This window comes from Micromys minutus (genome assembly GCF_963924665.1).
Source record: "Micromys minutus genome assembly, chromosome: 22".
NCBI classification, from domain to species: domain Eukaryota; kingdom Metazoa; phylum Chordata; class Mammalia; order Rodentia; family Muridae; genus Micromys; species Micromys minutus.
Window position 1 is genome coordinate 43,042,003 of NC_137957.1, and position 23,737 is coordinate 43,065,739.

The 23,737-nt window shown below is 40.4% G+C and overlaps 1 protein-coding gene across 1 annotated transcript in view; it reads right to left on the minus strand.

The window, feature by feature from the left end:
• Window positions 1-11,691: 11,691 nt before the first annotated feature.
• NUP37 (nucleoporin 37) overlaps window positions 11,692-23,737 on the minus strand; it is a 32,461-nt gene continuing 20,415 nt past the window's right edge. Inside the window, exons 6-10 of the mRNA XM_080935976.1 lie at window positions 16,893-16,983; window positions 15,042-15,223; window positions 14,802-14,852; window positions 12,838-12,931; window positions 11,692-11,898 (exon numbers count right to left, since the gene is read on the minus strand). Coding sequence (XP_080792102.1) covers window positions 11,785-11,898; window positions 12,838-12,931; window positions 14,802-14,852; window positions 15,042-15,223; window positions 16,893-16,983 — 532 coding nt within the window. The 3' untranslated portion in view covers window positions 11,692-11,784. The remainder of the gene's footprint in view (window positions 11,899-12,837; window positions 12,932-14,801; window positions 14,853-15,041; window positions 15,224-16,892; window positions 16,984-23,737) is intronic.

Below are 23,737 nucleotides of genomic sequence, written 5' to 3' on the forward strand. Positions count from 1 at the left end.
TTCTATAGATATAATATACTATATACAACATATATATGCAACTCATATATATATGAGTTTGTATATGCATACATGTAATACATATATATGAAACATGCATGTTTATATATATATATATATGTATGTATGCATACACGTGTGTATATATGCATGACTATATAAATATGATTTGGTCAGTCCATTTAATTTTACTTACATGTGTATGATTTCAAGGCTGTCTGATTCGTACAACATAAAGTCTCATTTTAGAGAAGACTGTCCTTTTTGTAGCTTACATTAGTTGCCTGTAGTTCTTTGTTTCTGGGCGTGTTCCTGTGAGGTTTCCCTAGTCCATGTTAACATGCCTATTGGGGTTGTACTTGCTTAAGTCTTGTTAAGGCAGTATATTCTCGGGGTGTCATGAGTGAAGCTTCCCTGTCATCTCTAGGAGATACAGTCTCATAGATTTCCTAGAACCCCTCCCTTCCCATATGACCTCAGTTTGTGCCTTGTGTTTTATGACAACTCTAAGTTTGCTTGTCCCCCTTTGCCATTCTTGTCTGGCATCATTTACATGCTTTTTTCTATGACTGTCATCTGTAGTATATAACTATCTTGGCTGGCCTCCACCAGAATCCCTCAATGTGTCTTGAAGCTAGACTTGCAATGGTGCCCCTGCTACATCCATTCCTGATCTATACCAAAGGTTTTAAACTTTGCCTTCCCTTAATTACTTTTCATACTGTCCTTATTCCAAGGAAAATGCAGTTCCTCTACCTGTGCCCTAGATACTCACCCCAGTACATCATTCCAATGGTTTCTCCCTTCTTCCCTGGCACCATCAGCATGGTCTTTCATTAGCTCTCGTCCAGTAAGATACAAATGTGTTATGAATTCACCTTTTCCTATAAGATGAACTCTGTTCTCCCTTTGGGGCAAGTTCTTCAAAAGAGGCCCAAGCCTCTCATCCACAAATCTTATTTTTTTTTCTCTCATTCATTGCTGGATATTTTCATAAGCTTCAGTACTGGACTCAAGGCCACTGGTGACTTTCATGATAACCCTAACAGATTCTTTCTATCCAACTTTACCTGTAAAAAACTTTTGCTGATGTTGGTCACCTTTTCCTGGTTGGAACCTTCTGCATGTTTCAGGGCAGCAGTTTTCTCTTTCTCCGCGGGCTCCTCCTCCTTCTCCATCACTCTGGCCGCTTCTGAGTCTCACATCACTCTGGGTATCACAACGGAAGTTAGTGGAACTGACATGGAGTTAAAACTGGGCAAATGTGAGGCCCTTCGAAGGGTACAGTGTGGCCAGGGCTTTTGGTTTTCCTCTGAGATGAGGAACCCCGGAAGGATACAGAACAAAACCTCACTGGAGCATCTGAGGAGCTTTAAACAGGGGAGTCACATAGTCAGAATCTTATTTTTAGGCAGTCATTCTAATCCGCACAACACACAACTGAGTGTGTCTTTTCAGGTAGGCAAGCTTGGAAAAGTTACATGGCCATGGCAGGCTATACTCCAGCCCTCGGGACATGAGCATCCTAGTCCTGCATCCTCTCATGCCTCAGCAGCTCTTGAGTCTACTCACAACTGTACCCTTCCTACCAGTTCTGCCCAACACCCACCTCTTCCATCTATCTCCCTCTTCCCTGGTCTAAGTCCAGTGTCTTTCCATTCCTGCAATCACTTACTCGACACTAAAGGTTAAACGTGATGTCTCCTCTTGTCTGGGACACTCAGCTTTGCTCCCAAGCACTGTCTGGCTAACTTCTGGTCATTCTCACACCACGTCCGTGATCTTCAACTTTGTACACCACATGCTTGGGGATGGCTGTCTTTGTACAGGATATAGTGAACATTCGCCAAGAATTACACACTGTTCCTGTTAGTAACTTTGCAGGGGATCTAGTTTTGTGACTGGGGGGCCTTCCAGACCCAAGTCTGTCCCCACAGCTTATATTGTTAGTAAAGACCTACGCAATTTCTTCCTCGTAAGTCTTCCTGCAGGACAATGCTTTTCCTTATCTGCCATTTCCCTTCCATAGCTCCATGTTCACCTGTGCTTCTCAAGAGCGGCCTCTTCTGAATGTGGTTCATTAAGGCCAATGCTGTCTTTGCGCCTCAGGACTCCCATGGAAATACTTGGGTTTTGCTTTATTTCATTGCTTCTTGTGATCATGGCTTTAGAAGGCTTTCTTAGACTTCCCACATCCCAACTATTAGCAGCGGTCAAACCATTGCATCTGTAGTCTCTCTGATCTGCCCAAGGATGCCATTCTTCTGAATATGTTCCCGAGCAGCTCTGCTTAATCCTGAATTAATAAATACTACACTTGCCTATTCACTTAGAGCCCTGTTGGGAGTCAACTTAGGGCAGAGACCACCTTGATGGCTACTTCAATTCAAGTCCAGTGTTTTGTGTCTGTTGAATGACACTTAGACCTTTGCACTGTCAGATCTTTATCTTCAATGAACTCTTGACTTAGGTACAACTCACAACTTACAACCTTTCTGGAGCACAGCTTAATTTGTCAGCCTATTCTGCCTCTCTAGAGCAAAGTCAGAAGAGGGAAAAACCCAGAATGAGTGAAGGGCAAGACAAAGACAAAACAAAAGCAACCAACTAACCAAACAAACAAAAATCACCACTACCCACTGCCTACTTGTAAGTCGTGTTTTTGTATGTATAAAATAGGACTGCCAATGAATAAACTTCCCAGTTGGCTGAAGGACAACAACAGTTGTTTGATATGTGATATGTATGGATAAGTATAAATAAATAATGCTGGAAGATGTGATGTCTAGTCAGCAGACAGTGTGGCTATTTTCTGGCTGCCTTCTTGGGTCCTGGATGAGTATTGATCATCCATCATCCAGAGCTCCTGACAGCAGTGCCATTCTAAGTTTTAAAAAATGGAATTTCTAGGACTAGTAAAAAACTATCCATAGCTAGCAGTTTTGGCAAGCTACCAGAAATCTTTTGACATATATGGTTTTGTGCAGACTTTCCCTGCCCTGGCAAAAACAAAACAAAACAAACAAACAAAAACCCAAACAAAACATTTCCAGATTTTATTTACTATGGCAGTAAGCTGAGCAGATTATAACAAACACTGACTTTAAGGCTAGAGACTCTACCTGTCCCTTACATTTATTCGCCCAAATAAAACAGTCTTATACATTTTAAGCACTTCCTTTTGTTTCTGTGGGTGACTGGCGGATGGGTGAAGTTTAATTTTATCTTGGAGAAATTCTTAGATGGGAGAACAGATGAGAAATAGGCCTCATTTTCACTCTATTCCTTGTTTTAAGGTGAAAGGCTCAGAAGAGCACAGAAGTGGTTCGTAATCCCAGGAAGCATGAAATGCCTTACTCTATCCTTCCTCTAGCTCTCGTTCCTTAAGAGTGATGGGACCCTCTGTGGAGACTCAGTTAAGCGATGGAATTGTAATCTAATTATTCCAGTGTGTCTCTTTTAGACTACTGATAAGTGACCTGGCTTTCCCAAGGCCACTCAGAGCACTGGACCATAAATTTATTATGCTGCTGATGGGAGACTGATCCCTCGTTAGCAAGCCAATCACCTCAAGGGAGGGGGCCAAAACACATTCAGTCAGGACGTCCCCAGTAAAGCAATAGACAGCCCGATGTTATTCTGCAGGTTTTAAAATTTTATTAGTTAGTTATTAATTCATCTGAAGGCTTTGGGGGAGAACATTCTTTCGCGCTTCTACTCCGGGGACTTTTATTTAAGGAGGTGACTGAGTGACAACACAAAGCAGCTAGAAGCATCGAAAGAAAGTGTTGCTGGTCAGTTGGCTAGGATCTCCCTGCTCTATGGGCTAAGAACTGTAGGTGTGTGGGAAGCCATTCTAGTGTTGGTGAATCTGGGTGAGCGCCTGTCTTAATTTGGGTTTCACTGCTGTGAAGAGACCATATGACCCAGGCAACTCTTATAAAGGCAAACATTTAATTGGGGCTGGTTTACAGTTTCAGAAGTTCAGTCCATTATTAACATGATAAAAAGCATAACAGTACACAGACAGACATGGTGCTAGAGGAGCTGAGAGTCCCTTTTTTTTTTTAAGTTTGTTTATATATTTCTTTTTTTAATGTATGTGAGTACACTGTTAATTACTGTTTCCATCTATCTCTCCAGGCATCTATCTCTCCAGCCCAGGAGCTGAGAGTACTATATCTTGATCCAAAGGCAGCTGGTGGAAGGTCTGATTCCACACTTGGTGGAGCCTGAGCACAGGAACCCTTAAAGTTCACGGACACAGTGACTCACCTCCTAATAGTGACGCTTCCTATGCCAAGCACTCAAACACGTGAATCTATGGGGCCCAAACCTATTCAAATCACAGTACCCAAGTCCTGCAGCCTGGATCCACAGACCCAGCGGCTTACAAATCACAGTACCCAAGTCCTACAGCCTGGATCCACAGACCCAGCGGCTTACAAATCACAGTACCCAAGTCCTGCAGCCTGGATCCACAGACCCAGCGGCTTACAAATCACAGTACCCAAGTCCTGCAGCCTGGATCCACAGACCCAGCGGCTTACAGCTCCTCCTGGCTCAGTGATCCCAGGCTGAAGGCTTATAGCTCTGGGGCTTAAGGACTAACAGCTCTGGCAGTTGTCACCTTTGGCTTCAGTTCTAATACTGCTCTCTCATCTTGAGCCCAGGGTGTTAGGATCTTGGTCTTTAGGCTTGGATCATCTCTGTGAGTTCCCCAGGAAGCGAAGCCGGAAGTGCCCAGTCTCTAGTTCTCCGCTCTCATTTTCTTTGCTTCTGCCCAACCCATCCTGCTCCGTTTGTGCTGCTCTCGGGAGCTCCCCAGCAGCTGTGTCACCGCCACCGCCGCAGCATCTGCTGCTGTCCCTCCTTCACCCTGCTAAGGGTGAGAAATCAAATGTAGGCAAGGAGAGACCTCTCTAGAGAAGCCTTCTAAGGGTCTCAGGTTGCACATGGCGGGCAGCAGCAGAAGTAGTCTCCGGCCAACTCAGAAAGTGAGCCCAGCCAAGAGTGTGCTTCTACCTTTAGAAAGAGGGTGAACGAATTCACCACAGAAATGACCGACCAGGTTTGCACCAGTCAGAGGCCTTCTGCTGAGCCATTTGGGGCAGTATGCTTCCTCTGCTCTCTGCCAAAAAACAAAAACAAAAAAACAAACACACACACACACACACACACACACACACACACACACAAACAAACCTCCAGTTGACCAAGGGTTTTTTGATGGCACAAAGCTCTGAATGAAATGTTTAAAACAATTGCAACTGGGGTAGGGCCTTTAGGAGTATAGTTGTGACTTTAATATAACAGCAAGCAGCTGTGGTTATTGGCTGGCCTCCTCAGAGGGATGGCGGGAGGGGATCCAGCTAGCTGCTTAGTTGACAGTCCTCTGCTCAAGGCAGCCAGAGTGCTAGGGAAGGGTTTAACAGTTGTCAGTCAAGGAGTCAAAGTGGCCTCCAATACCTTAGCTTAAAGGGGGAAAATATCTGAGGGTGACTACAATAGACACACCGTTCATTAGCAATGCTCTGGAAGCCCTCACCAATGCTGCAACAATGCTAACTCTGCTCTAGGGAGAGGTAGGTCTTTAGCATTCATCTTAACCAAGAAAAGGAGGCAAGACTCCATCCAAGTCATACAGATAAGGGAAATGCCAGACCTTTTTCAGGAGACAAGGCAGCAGCACCACAGGCTTCACTGAGGCCTTTCTCATGAAGGCAAGGCAGGGTAAGCAGCTTAGGATTAAGTATTTTAAATGATTCTGGAGAACCTGAATTCAGCATCAGACCCACCATTTGTTTGGAGAAACATGGCAGGTCTCGGTCATCAGCCTTTGCTTGGCTCTGTCCACCTTTCAAGAAAAGGTCTGTTTTACAAACTGCATCGAATTGACACCACCCTCAGCTGCCTTTCATTAGCCCTCCTGGGTTCTCTGGAAGTGACTCAGCACCTGGATTCTGAAAAACGGTCAGGTTGCTTTGAATCACAACTTCATGCAGTCGATGAGATGGACCCTAGCAGCTCAGCATCAACATTTCCTCTTGAAGCTTTGTTTCTGGACTTCAAGACAACGTTGGGAGTTGTACTAGAAGTGACAAAAAAAAAAAAAAAAAAAAAAAAAAAAAAAAAAAAAAACCAAACCAAAACAAAAAAAACAACAAAAGGCCAGGCCAAAAGTTATGAGTGCAACAGCTCGGAAAAGGGGAAATAATGCTGGCCTGCATGAGAATCATTCTTGTATTCTATTCTTTATTGGGGACCATACCTTAGGGCCTTCCATGTGCTAGGCAAATGCTCTATAACTGAGCTACACACACACATACACACAGAGAGAGACAGAGACAGAGAGATCATGACGAGACATCTCATAGTCACTAGACAAAAGTAGACATAATGTGAAGAAATATGCACATTAAATGGAAACTGAGGAACTATTTCTGGAAATCAATAACACTATCCCATCTTTGCAGTTGAGTATACCATTTCCTCTTTTGCTTTCCAGGCTAGATTCCACTGGTTTTCCTTTGGTACCTTGCTTTAGGAAGCTTTGCTCTTGTGTAACTGTGGCAGAGTAACTGAAATATCCTGGTTTTCATCTTAACACCAGAGGCAAACCCAGAACCACATAAAAGCCACCAAGAAGAAAGACAAACCTGGATGTATTAACATTAGGAACTTAACTTTCTCTACATCCCTGAATAAGGACTCCATATGCCAACGTGTTGAAAATTAAAGGCTTTGCTGACAGCCTTATTTCCCCTTCCTAGTTTGAAATTTTTGGGGGCAGGAGGTGGCAGATGTCAGGACATATCCTAAGAAATAGTTGTTTATAAGGTTTTAATAGTGATACTATGAAATTATTTCTTTTCCAGGCATTTTCCTTCAGTAGGTTTGAGGAACAATAACGTGAGGTCTTGTTAAGATGATCCCTGCTTAGAACACTTCTCGGAGATTGTAGCATGTAGGTGGTATGATGCGGTAACACTTCACAGTTTCAGAACTGCTCATCACATGTGAGTGTAATCTATCTGCCAGACAAATCCAGTGAGTGACAAGACCATTGAAGCATACATACATATATATCACACATATGTATATATATGATGTGTTGAAAATCAAGTACTAGAGGACTCTTAAGAGATAAATAGAGCAGAGCCCCACATCCTACAGGTGAGGATGCATCCACACAAGCTCTCCAGGACCAAGCACTTTGGAGAGGATGTACGATTGAGCATTTATCACACAGCTTGAGGAACTAGTGTTCAAGTCTAAGGAGAATAAACCACAAGAAATTTGGCAAAGTCCATAAACTCCTAAGTCTAAATATTATTGAAAAATATGATTTTCTTTGTTAAAATACAGCTGCTTTGTTTTAATGAACAAACACTTCATTTTCACCAGGATTAGTGGAAGAAAGACCAAAGAAATATTTCCATGAAGTTTATTAAAAAGTAACTCATTTTGGTCTGATTTAAACTTGATGTGAACTAAGAAAAGTAATTTCTCAAGATTACAGTCTAAGCAGAAATGAACCAAAACAAACTACTTTCTACATCCTTATCACTGTGGTAAAATTCATCATTAGTTAACTTGGCTTACTTTAGAGTTGTCTGGGACCTTATTTCCTTTGTGCACTATCTCAAAAGCAGAGATTTCCTAAAACAGTATTAGAAAGCATTTTCTTGAGATGGTTGCAAAGATTAACCTTGACTTTGGCCAGAGTCTAATCTTGTCTGGATTTTGCTCAGTGATAGGATGACAGCTGTGTTTATAAGATCAAAGTTTTGTAGCTAACCACTGTCATAAGCAAAGCTGCCAGCAACGTTTGTCTTTTATTACAGAAAGAGAGACTCAATAAAGCATTCTAAATGCAGATGGCAGACATGCTTGTTTCATAAACAATACATCTATTGAGTTACGCAAATTGTTTGTAAAGGTCAAGAAACCTGGTGTCTCTTTTTTTGCTCACTGTTCATTGTTCATATGGAGTTTATAAGCTTATATAAGTATAAGTTCCAAGATCAAATATTGCCCCAGAATGCAAAAAAAAAAAAAAAAAAAAAAAAAGAAGAGACATGAGAGGCATACATGGAAGTAAGCTGATCAAAGAAATTTCCAGACAAAATGTCACCAGTTCCTACTCAGAGGGGCAATTATTTTCTGAGGGTAGTTACAGAACAGCTGAAAAGGTCACAAAGTAGTTTAATGCTCTGGTTTCCCATAAAGTGTGTGTCCATGTGTGCAACAGAAACCATTCATGTAAATACATAATAAAACGTGTCATTTTTTTCTTTTATAAAATGAGATCGTCCAAATGATAACCTAATGATTTTACTGTATTATTGTACTCAGGTAAAAAAAAATGTTCTTTATAAAGTCATGCTAATTAAAAAAGTCTGGGTCTCTAACAAATACCAAGCGTGAGAAGCCCTCCTTTGAGTTGTTGGTCAAGGTTCTCTAGAGATGATAAGAAATTATAGGCTTTTGCCCTTCCTTATAGGGTATTGCCTTCATTGCCTACCAGAAGTGGAAGGTAAGTCCTTATTGTTGAAAACAAAATGGACTTTGGACACAGGCCCAGACGTGACAGGGAGGGAAGTAACCAACAGTCTTACCTAACTATAACGCCTATGCGCCGCCATGACTAGAATGGTGTGGTAACTTTAAGGGTGCAGCAGTGGCACACATATTTTGGTGGTAACCAACAGCTCCCTAATGGGACTTAAGACCTGCTTAACAAGAGGGAAATAGTGACTAGTACTGGAAACCTAGCCAATTATCCAGGGCTAGTGGAATCATGGGCTTTGGAGGAAAACTCACAAATAAGTTTCCTACACCAGCATAACCTTTAACTATGCTCTTGAATACTCGTTCTACCCACAAATTAGTGTAGTTCTCACCACTCACCAAGGAAACTTAGTACAAAAATAGTACAAAACCCCACAACTAATCAAAATGCACAGTTGTGGAGTCTAGTTCCAACAGACACATTTACAACATAACCGTCCTACACCAACGGCTCAGGAGAACATAAGTGCAGGTGGGAAGATCTTAAGAACCAGAGGCTCTCCAGGGAGTTTGCTCTGAGAATTGTTTCTCTAGTAATTTCAGAAGCTACAGCAATGTCTCAACCAACACGAATGCCTACACATGAGCTTGCCTAACAAGGACAAGAGCCATGTCAAAGTGGATACAGGCTAGGAGGCTTCAACCCTACATAAAGAAGTACAGGCAACCACTGGATGCTTGCTTAGAATAGGAGAAATTGTCTCCTCCAGGGAAGAGTGCACTGATTGGTTATCTAATACTAAATGGGCAGCTCTGACAATATACATACAAGTAACACCACACAGACTGAGCAGGTTGTATTTGGGTGTTTATGAATAAAAAAGGGGTCCATAAATTTGAAAGAGAGTAGAGGTAGGGAGTGTGTACACCAGAGGATTTGGAGGGAGAAAAGGGAAGGTATAAATGATGTAAAATAATAATAATAGTAATAAAACCACAGTGGGATAAAACCAGGCCCATGTCTTAGGGTTATAGTTCTTTAAATGTGCAATTACTTTTAGAGATGTGTTTTTCAGTTACCACAGTGTACTATTAAAGAAACTGCTCACTGCTGTCCTGTTACTGAGCACACAGGCAGTGCTGAAGACAGTGGAGCGGAACGCTAGTTCTAAGGACTCAACTGAACTGCTGAAGGGAAACTGAGCAATCCACCTTGGAAACGTCATTTCCACCTTGCAAACATACTTCTGCCAAGAGGAAAGATGCTACTAGTTGGGCCAAACTGAGTTGACTTCTGAACAATAGAAAATTATGAAAATAGTCTGGAGTAAATATTTCCTCCCTTAGAACTGTTAACAGTAGTTTGGGACATAATAGTGTCTTTTAGCTCTCCTCCATCTCTGGGATTGTCTGAATCTGGACAAATTAGAAGCAACAACAATAACCAAGTCACCTATGTGCAAGAAATATGTTTTTTCTTCCTACTGACAGAAACGTATCCAGGTCAGTGCCAGTGTATAGTCATGGATTACCAAAGTAAGAAACAAACACGAGTGTGTTTTGGCATGAGAAGGATTGAAATTCCCCAACAGCCAGATCATAAAAAGGAGACCACTGACTTCCATCATCTGGAAAGACCAGGATTAGTTCCGATATCCTGCGGATTTGTGAAGTCCTAACTTTGTTCAACAGTGTCAAACAATGCAAGGTTTGACATAGAAGCACAGCTTTTATTCTTCCCATGATGTCTGTATGTGAGGCCATCCCGAGGGACAACAGAAGAAAAACCCTCTGAGACATCTTTATAAACGAACGCAGGGAAGCTAAACCCAGGAAATAATATCAGAACTCAATACCAAGAACCAGAGTGATGACTAAGGGCTTCCCATGGGCATTCTTGTCTGTCTGTCTGTCTCTCACTTATTCACTGACTCACTAATAGACAAGGTCTGACTGTGACACAGGCTAGCCTTGAGCTAATGGCACCCCTGTTAGATTATGGCTTGTGCTTTAGTCTAAGGGAGACACACTTCAAAGGACAGGCCTACTAAGAAAGAGTGACAGGACACAACTGCAAAGGAGACAGAGGTAACAGGTGAGAAGCTGGCAGTAGCCTGTGGCCTGTGTGTAAGTAAGGGAAACAGCAAACTCTAAAAAGAAATGAAGGAATAAGGGTAAAGGAATCCCTCTCAATTCTTGAAAAATGCTTTACTATATAGCAATATTATAATTTACCACTAGAAACAGCATTTTCTTCCCTTTTAGGTTAATACCTCCTGTCTCCTTTTGGCAAAACTGCATTTAAACGTCTATAAATTATCTTTTCCCAAGATAACTTTAATTACCTTTAATAAACAATGGTAGTTACAATAAATTATTTCAACAGACAAGTTATACATTCTGGATTTATTCTAGGCAATCCATCCTAGATCCCAACTTCAGCATACTCATGTCCCCAAACTCAATCCCTAAGAACAACCAACTTTGTTTTTACATCCCTTCATAAATTTAAGATGACAATTTTCAAATATTTGATTACCTTCTGGCTTCTCGAGTGTTTTTATCTCTGACAATTAGGAAAAGTATACATACACTCAAAGTGTAGAGGCTGGGATATATAGCTGTTAAGTTCATACAAAATGATTAAAAATATCTGCAAATACGTACACACATTTGGTACATAGCAAAAAAAAAACAGTATAGTGAGAATTTTGGTTTCATAAAAACCCAGTTATGTTATGTGAATATGGTTTTGTTTGATCCCAGGTGTGGGATAAGCGGCTGGTGCATAGTAGGTGACTAGGGTTTGCCTGATATAGTACAAGAGGCATAATTTTTGCCAGCTGCTGCTTCCCCTGCTGCCGTGGTTGGTCAAGTGGGTGTGAGCAAAGGGAGAAGAAACTGGAAAGCCTGACAAGAGAAGACTGGCTCGCTCCAAGGAAGCTGATGCTCCTCACCAGCAGGAAGTGGCCGGCAGAGATCTCCACCCCTTTCCCTTTAACCTTCTTTCTCTCCTATCTAGTGTGGGGGGTGGGAGGGAATGAGGGGGGTAACGGTTAGAAGGGAGGTTGATTTAAAAAAAAACACACACACTCAAAAAGTAGACTGACACAACAGGAACATATTTTTCAAAAAGTCTTTATCATTTTATTTATCAGAAAAGATGACTGAGGCATTTCTAGATTTACAGTGTGTTTGATATAAAAATAAGGATTTGTTTCCAAAATATATACTAAAATTACAAAGTGTAGGATCAAAAATAGAGGAAAATCATATTTCTGTCACCCAGAACAAGAGCTTGTGGTCTCCCCCGACCGCACAGAGTGGGAGTGTTCTATGCCAGGAAAGACCAGATCCGACCACTACAGAGCCGATGAGGATGGGCTGGAAAACATGTGAATTGAAGAAGCACAGTGAAGTCTTACCTCAAGAAAAAAAGAAAACTATAGTGCTTAAAAAAAGGAACGTATTTTACATTTAATAAGCAATAAGTACTTATGAAATAATTATTACTACTTAGAGTACAAGATGTTACTTATTAGATTATTATCTCAAGAGGCAGAGGCAGCATCACAGAGATGTCTTAATAGTGCAGCAAAGGTGAGCAAGGGTTCAGACAGACAGCAGGAGCTCCTCTGTGAGATACATGTGCAGAAAAATAATTACAAAGTAGCAGCCTCCCTGACAGCCTGACTATGATTACTAACAAGAACGGGGACTGGAGAGAGAGCTCAGTGGTAAGAGCGCTTTCGGAGGACCCAGGGTTTAAAACCTAGGCCCAACACAGCTGTCCACAACCATCCCCAACTCCATTCTAGGGGGTCCCACAACCTCTTCTGACCTCTGCCAGCACCAGGCATGAATGTGCTGTGCATACACACATATAGGCTAAACACTCACACATGTAAAATAAAAATTAAAAAATGCACTCAAGACTATTTGTAGCAGAAGCCTAGTAATGATGAAATATACATTATCTATTTGTATATGACTTGAATGAAATTCTATGCTACCTATTAAAAATGTATGGTCCAGAATAAAAAAAAAATTCAGTCTACAGAAACTAAAAAAAGCAAAATGAATATACTTAAATGAAAGATAAAATGCAGATGGAACAGATAAGATATAATTTTTACATTAATTTTGAAGAGAAATAAATCTATTGCTACTGGTGATCAAAACATTAAAATAAGAAAACCTTTCAATTGATAGCAGATATAAGTATTCTTAGTTAGTAACTGCAGAATTGGGAGCTAAGAACAATAAAGCAAAAAACCCAGTTCAAAAACTAAGTACCCAGAATGCCACAAAACATTTTTGTACCTGAGAGTGCCCCAAATGATGAATCTGAAACTGACTGGCCATTTTTCCAGGATATCCCGTGGTTGCAAACAAGTTCTCGCTAATGGCAGACCACCTGAAAGAGAGGGAAACGTAACAGTAGGCACTGTCCTACAGACAATACGTTCCAAAACAGCCGCCATCTTTCCGTGCAAACTAAGTCCATACTCTGAATTAGCTAGCATGACTTTCCATGCAGACCGCAGTTAATTTAGCCATGAATAATTTCTCGTTCTGTTTATCTGCTGAATGCTCACTCTAAGTCCTGAGCCATGTGCTAAAATCATGCAAGGTTAACATGGTCTCTACAGATGGAGACACAGGCATCTGCCATGTGGGTGCTGAGATTAAGCCTAGATCCTCTAAGTGAACAGCCAGTGTTCTTAGCTGCTAAGACATCTGCCCAGCCACATTTATTGCCATTTCTTCTAAGTTTGTGGGGTACACTAGTGTTTGTGTCACGTGGGATGACATAACCACTAGACTAGCAAAGTTCTCTCAGGCATCTGTCACTGCATTTTCCTAAGTCAGGGAGCGCTAGTGGATGCCCGACGGATAACCAGTACTGTCGGTGTGGTGAAGAAGGCCCGAGAAAAGAATTCTTTGATAAGAAATTACCTCGTCTCAGACATCATTAACTACTTAATAGCCCATCTGTTCTTTGTCTGTACCAACTGAATCTCAGCTGCATTCCGCCAGTGTTCAGTTGTAGGCTCAGATATAATTGGCATAAGGAGGCCATTGCAATCCAACAAACATGGAGTGTTCCTTTTTGTCCTCTGATCGCTCTGTGAGCCACAGCTTCATCATTCCTTACAGGCTGGCAGGCCAGTGAGCTCCAAGGGTCCACCTGTCTGCACTCCTCAGTGCTGGGGTAGGGTAGGAGCTTTGAGTTCAGGTCTTCATACCTATAGTAAGTGCTCTTACCCACTAAGCCATCTCCCTAGCACTGAGTCTGAGTTTTTAATGGTACGGAAGAGCTGCTAAAGCACGCAGAAGTGAGAGGCCTTCTTTACAGTTCTCACTAACCATACATAATTCATTGGTTTCAAAAACATTATTTGATCATACCTCTGAAATTTGGATTATTTCATAATCATCTATGGAAGTTTTTAAATATATAACTTACTTTATGTTCATTGGTGTTCTGCCTGCATGGATGTCAGTGTGAGGCTGTCAGAAGCCCTGGAACTGGAGTTGCAGACAGGTGTGAGCTGCCATGTGGGTGCTAGGAATTGAACCTGGGTCCTCTAGAAGAGCAACCAGGGCCTTTAACTACTGAGCCATCTCTCTAGGCCCAATTTATGGAATTTTAATACTACGATGAATATATTTCATTCTTAATAACAGAGTCCTGATGATTTTACTAGGTATATTTCAGAAGTGATAAAAAAAAAAAAGAAAAACCCAGACATTACAAGTGCCTCACTGTTCTCAGTCTTCTTTGCTCTTCCTGTCACTTAAGGCTGCTTAATGACTATATAGTGGAATAAAATGACAAAAACCAAGATATGTTAATGCAAATAAAAAACCCAAACATAACAAAATAACAGGAAACCAGCATGTTGAGATGTATATTAGTCGGCATGACTGTGTCTCAAATACAATGATACTGGCGTGTGCACTGGTGTGTGCACCTGTGCAGAGGGGCATAGGGGAGGAGGCAGCACAGCCCATCCTGACCTCGAGGCACACTGGTAGACTGACTACATGGCTTCTATGAATTATAAATATTTTCTAAGTGGCTGAAAAATAAACTTCCTGCTTGCCTAAAGCAAAAGACAAAGCAACTACTCAGAAGGAAAAGAAAAATAACCCTTATAAAGCAACCAGAGAGACAAAAGAGGAAAACCCATCCCATAAAGAGGAGGGCTTGGAGGTTATTCTGGAAGTGAAATACCCCTAAATCAAGGATTCGCACAACTCTATCAGAAACAGTACATTACCTAAATAAGTGTGCTCGATCCATGTGAACAGGTCTCGTCTCTTGAGGATAACTGAAAAACAAGAGTTTGCACAGACAAAGCTGAGTGTCCCAAGTAAGCACGGAATTGGAAGCAGACACAGACAGTGAACAAGGGGCATGGCTCGAACCACTCCAGGTACCACAGGGACACTTGTTTTCACTGGACATGGAGGCCTACATGTACAAGAATAACAGACAGACAGACATGCTAAGTAACTACCTGGACCGAGTGATATCCCAAATAATCCAATCATTTCCTGCAACAGCACCAACTTTGAAGGTGTTTTTCAAGCACCAGTGTGCTGACATTAGTGGTGTCTGTTCCGCCTGAAGAGACAAAATGGCCTGCTGGGCCATTAGATCATAAAACCGGATGGTTCCATTCTTCTCCGCAACCATTAGCTGTAATACAGGGTGGAAAAAGAAAACTCCACATGTATCTTATTAGCTAAACTTGAGAAAGAAGCAGAGGCTTAATGTCATAAAGGAAATGTAAACATTTATCACACACATATGTATATATACACACATACATATCTCACACCGAAGCCAAATGCATAGGAAATGAAGTGATAAGTGTCAAAGGTATCAATCGGCTTGTTGTACAAACACCTAGTAAATGCTGATCTCGTAAATTAGTACCTCAGTATTTCCTTTTTATAAGATTCTAATAATTGAAAAAAGTTTCCCATAATTTTAAATGTTTAATAAATTGTTATCAATACATGAAATATGCAACCAAATTTAAAAAATTATAAAATAAATCCCCATTTAAAATTTACAATATGAAAACTGTTTCTTAGACTTATAAAAGCATGTCCTAGAGTATCATCTATAATGCACACGATTTCTCCAATTATGCAGGACAGGGCATTAATGGCTAATAGCCAAAGACTATGCTTTATCTACTGTGCAAAGAGCCTTCTTTCTGAGACAGCTCACTTAACTGGGCTGATTTGAAAGTGCAGTCATCTGAAAGTGTGAGGTAGCAGTGGCGGGGTGGAAGGAGTAGGGACTGGCTCGGAAACCTAAGTTCTAGTTAATGTGTTCAATGGCTTGGAGTTTGTTTTGTAATTATTTACAAGAGGGAAAACAAATCACAACCAATGTACAAAGAAACACGCTCTTGAGTGCGCACACACACACACACACACACACACACACACACACACACACACACACGGGTATTCTATTATCAGGGCAATAGGAAAGGGACCAACAAGAAGGCAGGAAGACAGTGGAAGGGCAGTGGGATACAGTAATCAATAAGAAAATATGCATGTGCCAATAATGAAATCCATTCATCTATATTCTGATTTTAAGGAAGCTAAAATGACAAAAAAGGAAAATATATCCAAACATTCAGAAATAAAAGGTGGAAAACAGCTTAAATTTAAAGAGAAATTGCCATAGTATAATTGTTAATAGGAAAAGCTTTAACACTGTGTATTTGCTGGGTAGAGTCAACCTGAGGGCAGAATGGTGACATGAATAAAGCATGAGGACATTAGAGGTTGATGGAACTCAGGTGTCAAGTGACAGAGTAAGGCGCAGGAAATGCTGCAAGGTCGATTCTGGGATGAACACGGCATTCAAGTCTATGAAAAGAAACTGGCAAACGAGAAAACCTTGTTGAATGGCTCCTGTTTTCACTATGAATTATGGCTAAGTGGTATTTAAAACTCATTAGTACTTTAGAAAGCTTTGAGTGCCACTAATGTAGGACACATGTGCCGTGTGCCACTGACACTTCTGTTCATGTATGGCTCATAAGCATGGGTTTAACTTCCGTTTGTGTTTTTTAACTGCACACTGTTAACTAGATTAAATACCAATTTTTTGGCTGTAATCTGCCAAAGGCCAGGAAAAGCACATGCTGTATCCATGAATGATGGTTGCTAAAAGATAACAATCTTAGAGAAACTATTAAAGTACTTATTTCTATAAAAACTCAAGTGCGATTGCACTAACTTGTGTCTGAGGTAGAAAGGCATTGGTTCTTTCCTTTATGGGTATTATACTGGTGTGTCTTTTAAGCTTGGAAAAGGAAAGTTAAGTTATAGATGATAACCTTGAAAGTTTCCTCAGGATGCCAGCATACACTCATTCCAGGAGAATGGAGAAGAAAATGAGCTGTCTGCTTTCCTTCCAAGTTCCAAATCCTAATAAAAAGAGCATGATGTTAATACTCTTGATACATCTCTACCAATAAAATAGAAGACACTGGCAAACGCACTGAAAGCCGTTAGCTACATATGATCAACAGACATTTGTATTTGATACCCATCTTTGAGAAAAAAATCCTGTCGGAAAATATAAAAGTAGCATACAGAACTTAAGTCTATGCTTAATTATGGGAACAAAGACAGATATTTTCTAATTAATCTAACACAGTAATATATTAATTATTTATATATTCATTGTAAACAAAATCAATGTTTCTAGCCATTAACTAGGTTGCAAGCCTACTTACATTATTTCAATGAACACTTACTCAATTATTCCCATCAAAGGTGTTTATTCTCTCCCTCTCTCCCCCACTCCCTTTCTCTAATCACATGTGAGATGACAGGAATTTTAGTAGGACGCCATTTCCCACAATGCTCATTCCTTCTACAGTTGGGTATGTCCCATCTCACAGTGTCTTATCTGGGTAACTTCTCTAGTGTTTTCTCCCGCAAGCTGGCCACACTTAACAGTTGCCAGAGTAAAGGTGGGCTAAAGAAGCAGGCACTTAGTTCTCTACTGTCTATCAACAAGCATCAAGCGACTCACACACGGGGCCCTTCATCTCAATGTCTTTTCATCTCAGCAATCGTGGGCATGGCACTTGGATGTAAAAGTACTGTCCCTGGGATCTATGCTTCCTGGCTAGCTCAGGATTCTCACTCAGCCACTGTCACACTGTGCTGAGCAGAGTTAGCATGGCAGGACACGGAAGTCCCATGGCTGATGGATAACAGAGTGCCACATTCAAAGCTGAGGGGTGCTGCTCAATGGCACGAGTGTTTAGCATACAGGAGGCTCTGGGTTCCATCCTCAGCAATCCTAACAATAAGCAAAAGCATTCCTGACGATTCCTTTTGGCTGTAGGTTTTATAGTTCTTGATTTCTTTAGGACTGTAAAGAAATTTTAAAAATTAAAGTAGGCAAAGTTTTTTCTAAAAAGTATAGGATGCCAAATTTGACATTTCACAGTAACATATAAAGTAGCAGACATATGTCTCAGGATCATTTATTTGATTCAGTATTAGAATCATTTTACCAGAAGACTCTTTTCCCTATATAAAGGAGACAGTTTCAGTTTAATTAAAAAAGCAAATCACTAAGGGTTTAAGCTCTTGTCCTACATTCCTTAGGATGAGATTAGACACTAAGGCAACCAAATCCACTTTGCACTTCCATTTCCATACTGGAGTATGGGGCTGGCGTGTCTTATCGCAGCTGTCTTCCCAGCTCGACGGCTCTCATTAGAGGGGAGACTGAAATATCTATTCTTTTGATTTTATTTTAAAATGAATTTGATTTTTGTTGGAGATTATATAAATTGAACAAATACACGCCAATATTTTCATGGTTCTTGCCCTACCCATTTCAAATCCAGAAGACAAAGAGGTAAAAAAAAAATAGAGACACAATTTGAAAATAAGTCAGCTAACTAAGTGTAGTGTGGTCTAATGAACCAGACTTTAGTCTAATTTAAGCAGTATTTTATCCTGATCAGAGCCCAATGATCCTTGAGAAGAAGAGAGCTAGCTCAAGCACGAGGAGGGTCATTTGGGTCATATTTCAGAGGACGAGGATTCAATGATTTATGGTTTGTAATTATACACTGATTCAGTAATTCCCAACTGTTACGTAATCGCAGTACTAAGTATGCAAAACACAACAAATTGGGCTAAAATAAGTTATCCTAACTAAATTAGCTGCAGATGGTACAATTTAAGTTGTTATGTCTTACTTCCCTTTTTGATAGATTCCATAATTAAGCCATCTGAAGTCCCTTTGTGCAGTCTTTAAGGCCACTGCACTTCTTCTGAGTCTTAAGCAGGGCATGCATACAAACGGTGCATGAATCTTTCACATGAGCAGAGTCCTCTCACAGAACAGCAGGCAGGGCTGGCACTGCCCAGCACCAAGCTCACCCTAGCTCTGTTCTAGCTGTGTCCTCAGTCTGACGAAAGGTGAAGGTGAAGGCATTGCTGCTGTGACGTCTAATGGGGTAGCTTGGACGTTAATAGTACAAAAGGAAGCCACATAGCACCCACTTCTTTTGTTCTGGCTTCTTTCACTCATGAAAATGTTCTAGTCTCTCCACACACTTCCGAACTCTCAATGGAGTCCACCACAGATGTGCAGACTGTTCTCAAGAGTTAAGCAACCATTCCACTGCAACCTTCTTGTACATGTCTGACTTTAGTGAGCACACACCTCCACACAACACCCCCTGTGCAGCACATAACTGCTCCCACACATCTCTACTCTCTGCTCAGAACATGCCCAGGCATGGGACTGGTGGATCAGTTCACAAATGTATTTAACTTTGGCAAGTCATTTGTCAAAGTGTTTTCCAAATGAGCTGTACTATATTTTCTTTTTCTCCCCCACAGATTTCTTTTTAATTAGTACCGTAAAAAGGTGAAACTTTTATCTTATATTCTAATAAAAACAATGACTTGGCTGAATGTCAAAAGCTAGTTTTCCAGATGACCCGATTTTGTAAGATAAATTTCATTTCTAAGACTTCCCCTCCAAATCATGTGTCTTTCTACGTGGATATGCGCATGTATGTGCAGGTACCCGCAGAGGCCATGGGTTCCAGATTTGTCTGGAACTAGAGTTATAGGTGGCTTTGAGCATCTTGAAGTGAGTGCTAAGAAACAAATCTGTTCTCTCCAAGGATGGTCCTCAAGGGCACTATGCACCCTTAACCAGTGAGCCATCTCTCCAGCCCTAAGACAGAATTCTTAAGTCACCACTTTTCACCCTTCTGCATTTGAGAGATATTTACACAAAATGTAAGACTTAGTTATCCTGGTTGGTTGGTTGTCAAATTGACACAAGCTAGATCTATCTAGGAAGAGAAGCCTCAATTGACAACATGCCTCCATCCATATTGACTATAGGCAATCTATGATATCCATATGGTTTTCATTAATGACTGATGTCGGTGGGCCCACCTGTTGAGCTGACTAAGAAGGCATGCTGAGCAAGCCATGGAGAGAAAGGCAGTAAACATTCCTCCAGGACTTCTCCTTTTGTTCCTGACTTGAGTTCCTACCCTGACATTCTCAATGGTGGAATATGATCCAAGAGTTATAAGCCCTTTGCCCCAAGTTGCTTTTGGCCATGGTGTTCTAGCACAACAGAAACCATTACTAAGATAGTCACAATACGCTCCCTGATGAATTCTTCCTGTCCCCCTCTGTGAAATCCTAAGAGAAAGCTATTTCCTACTGTGCTCTCATGTACAATTGTTGTATGCTTACCAAGATGGAATATGAGTGCTCTGCCTAGTTTAATAGTATATAAACAGACAAAATACGAAGAAGAGCTATGTAAATGAAATTAAGTTGATGACAAGTAACAAAAACTTAAAAATAAAAACATCCTAAACTAGGTATGTGAGAAAAATTAATCAAATATTAACTTTTTCTGAACTGTTTAACCATGCTGTTGCACTGTAATATTTTATGACTGTAGTAGCTCACAGAATGAGAGAGAAAGACAGAGGGAGGATATAAGAAAGTACACATAAGAGCACAGATGCTCTCATGGCCATCAATGGATTAATAACCCAAGAGAAAAAGCTTTGCCCTAACATCAAAACCGTGGCAAAGGAATATTCATCTCCGTACATGGCATTAAAATAAGGTGGTGGGCATGTTTCAGATGGTTTTATAGCTTTCTGCTTTTCTAAGAAAAAGTACTGGTCTAGTTCATGTCAGATAGGAGGGTTACATGTAAAAAACAAAACTGGAAATTTAGATATCAATCGTTCCAAATTGATTTGTCAACAAATGTGTTAGTAATATTAACAAAAACAAAAAACCCAGTATACTAGAGGCTGAGAGCTGTAGTCACGGAGCTCCTCAGTGGCAGAGCACTTGCCTACCATGTCTAAGGGCTTGGGTTAGAGCCCCAGCACCTCAAAGAGAAAACAAGCAAACAAACAAAATAGCACTGTCAGGACACATAATCTAATGCATGGAAGGAAACAGGCAGTTTATAAAGTACAGGGCAAAACCTATCAGGTTCAATTACTGGGACAAAAAGCCGAGAGTTATATGAAATGAATATGTGTACATGTGTAGATGCTTGCAATTATATTTAGAGGTAAAGGGTTTAAGGTCTTAAAGAAGCCTATCTGTAATGAACCAAAGGCACCAGAGAACTGGATGATACAGTGCCATTGCCAAAGGGCAAGAACAGTTTTCACCTAGTATGAAGTCTAGTAGGGAACTTCCCATGCCAATGCAACCCATGAATTACAAGGGATTCCCATGCCAATACCATCCTGAAAACAAAATTTATATTTAGCTGTAACATGGAGGAATCAGGAGTTAACTTTATCTAAATTTATGAATTATACTTACTTTAATTTTGTAGGGTCTTGTTGAAATCATTTCAGGCTGAGTGTTTTTCAGCAGAGTATTAACCTCCTTACCATATAGTATTAAAACGTAACCGTCATATAATTAATTAATTAAAAGATCCCACAAAGTGTGTGTCGGCACAGGAGATAACCATAGATGGGTTATTTCAATTGACAGTTGGTGGCAGACATTCTGTTTGAGAACTCAAGAGGGAATTTCCTGCGTAATACACTGTTCTTTTTATTTGTTTATTGTCTGTTTCAGTTGGCAGCTCATTGTCTGCTAGAAAGTGCTGCAAAAGGACATTTCTGCTAGCAAATGTTTTTAAACAACAGACAAAAGAAGGAATGGATGACATTAAGCAGCACATCTGTATCCATTTGGCACTCTCTAATGGGTAAAGCCAAAACACAAACCACAGTACTTCTAAAAGACACAACTGGATCACATGAACTGGCATGCTGATTAATTACGTACAAAAGAACAGAAGGAGCTTCGTGGAGCTGTAGTTGTCAGGATGAGAAAGCACTTTTATAATGCCCTTTTGCTGACAATACAGTTTTCACTGATTTTGTTGTGATAGCAAACTGAGGATTTCCCTCCTTATGTAAGCTGATTAAAGAAAGCAGTTGTGTATTCTTTACTGAGGACACACTAGGAAAGGAGAGTGAGTCAAAAAAGAGTTAGCATTAACATATGGGATGATATTGGCATCTCAGGGCAGGGTTAGAGGTGGGGCTCTCTAATAGAAAGCCCAAACCTAGGAATTAAACTTACCAAATTTTGAAGACACATTGTCAGTGGTCTACAGTTAGTTTCTATAGTGTAGACTGTAGAAAACTTTGACAGCCTTAGACGTAGAAATGATTAAATGGAATGATAATTTGAAGCAAGAAGTTTGCAAAGGGTACCACAGTATATGTCAGATTTTCATTGGAACTATGTATCTTTTTAAAATACTGAAGTCTACTTAGCAAGCAGTATCAGTAACTTTAATATACTAGCAATATTAACGATGAAAGAAATAGGCTTCTAATCAGAGAAAGAATTAAACTCAAGAATTACCTATGCTTCTGTTTTCTCTTTCATTAGCATGAATTTGCTCACTGAACTAATAAAGGTATGCAAATGTGATCCAGTTTCTAGTGTATTTCCCGCACTATGTAACCATGAAGTAATGATGAATAATACATTATTCTGATTTCATTCTATGCCTAAAATTATTTAGGCATTGTGTATGCGGTCTTCAATGCTGATTATTCTTAATAAAATATTGTTTGGCCTAGCATCAGAAAGATCTCAGTGTCCACTATGCTACTTCTATCGAGGGCTATTTAAAAATATTTCACATGTTTTATGGTTCCAATTGGAGAAGGAGAGAAACACCATCTTAATGACAGGATCCTTAGAGACTTAAATGTATGTAAACAGACAGACTGGCAAGAGCTTGCTAGCATTCGATACACAGGGAAGTGAGATATTCTTTTTCCTTGGATTATCCTTTTGAAAGCCTACACTACTGGCTCAGTGCATAGCTTACTTAGGTCATCAGTTAGTCTTCCTAGCCAGTTATTTGGTCACACTTATGAAAGCAAACAACAAAAGTGGGCTAGAGAAGGCCCAGAGGTGAAAGATCCTCAACTCAGGTCTCAGCACCCTCATCAGGTGGTTTACAATTCCCTGTAAACCTCCAGTTCCAGATCTATGAGTATCTCCTGGACTCTGTAGGAATGGCACTCACATGCACAACTACTCTACTCCACGTACACACAGTCAAAAATAATATAAAATTTAAAATGAATGTTATCCTTTTAAGAAAACAGTTGCACCCTGTCCCCCCATTCCTAACCAAAACATGAGATCTATGATACCTCATATTTTTAGAGAATGTGGACGGTATGGACAACGTACATGTCTCATACACATTGGTCTTAAACTAAGAGTGTCCTGATGTGCAGAACTCAATTTTTCCTTCATCATAAACTTTTATCCAATATTTTTAAGGCTGGAGGGGTTCCTTCTGACAGCTTTTGTAATTGTTGTGAACACTGAGTCTACTTTTGTATCCCCCAAAGTACAAAGTGTTGGCTATACTAACATGTTTAGTAAATATTTGTTGATTCAACTTGTTCTTACAGAATGACCGTGTTTCTAATGTTCAAAAACACCTGTGATTTGGCACTGATTAGGAATAGGATGTTCTGAATTGATGAATTTATAAAATCATAAGCTTATCCCATTAATCACTTAAACAAAGGCCGGAGAGATGGTTCCCCAGTTAAGAGCACTTGCTGTCCCTCCACAGGACCAGAGTTTGGTT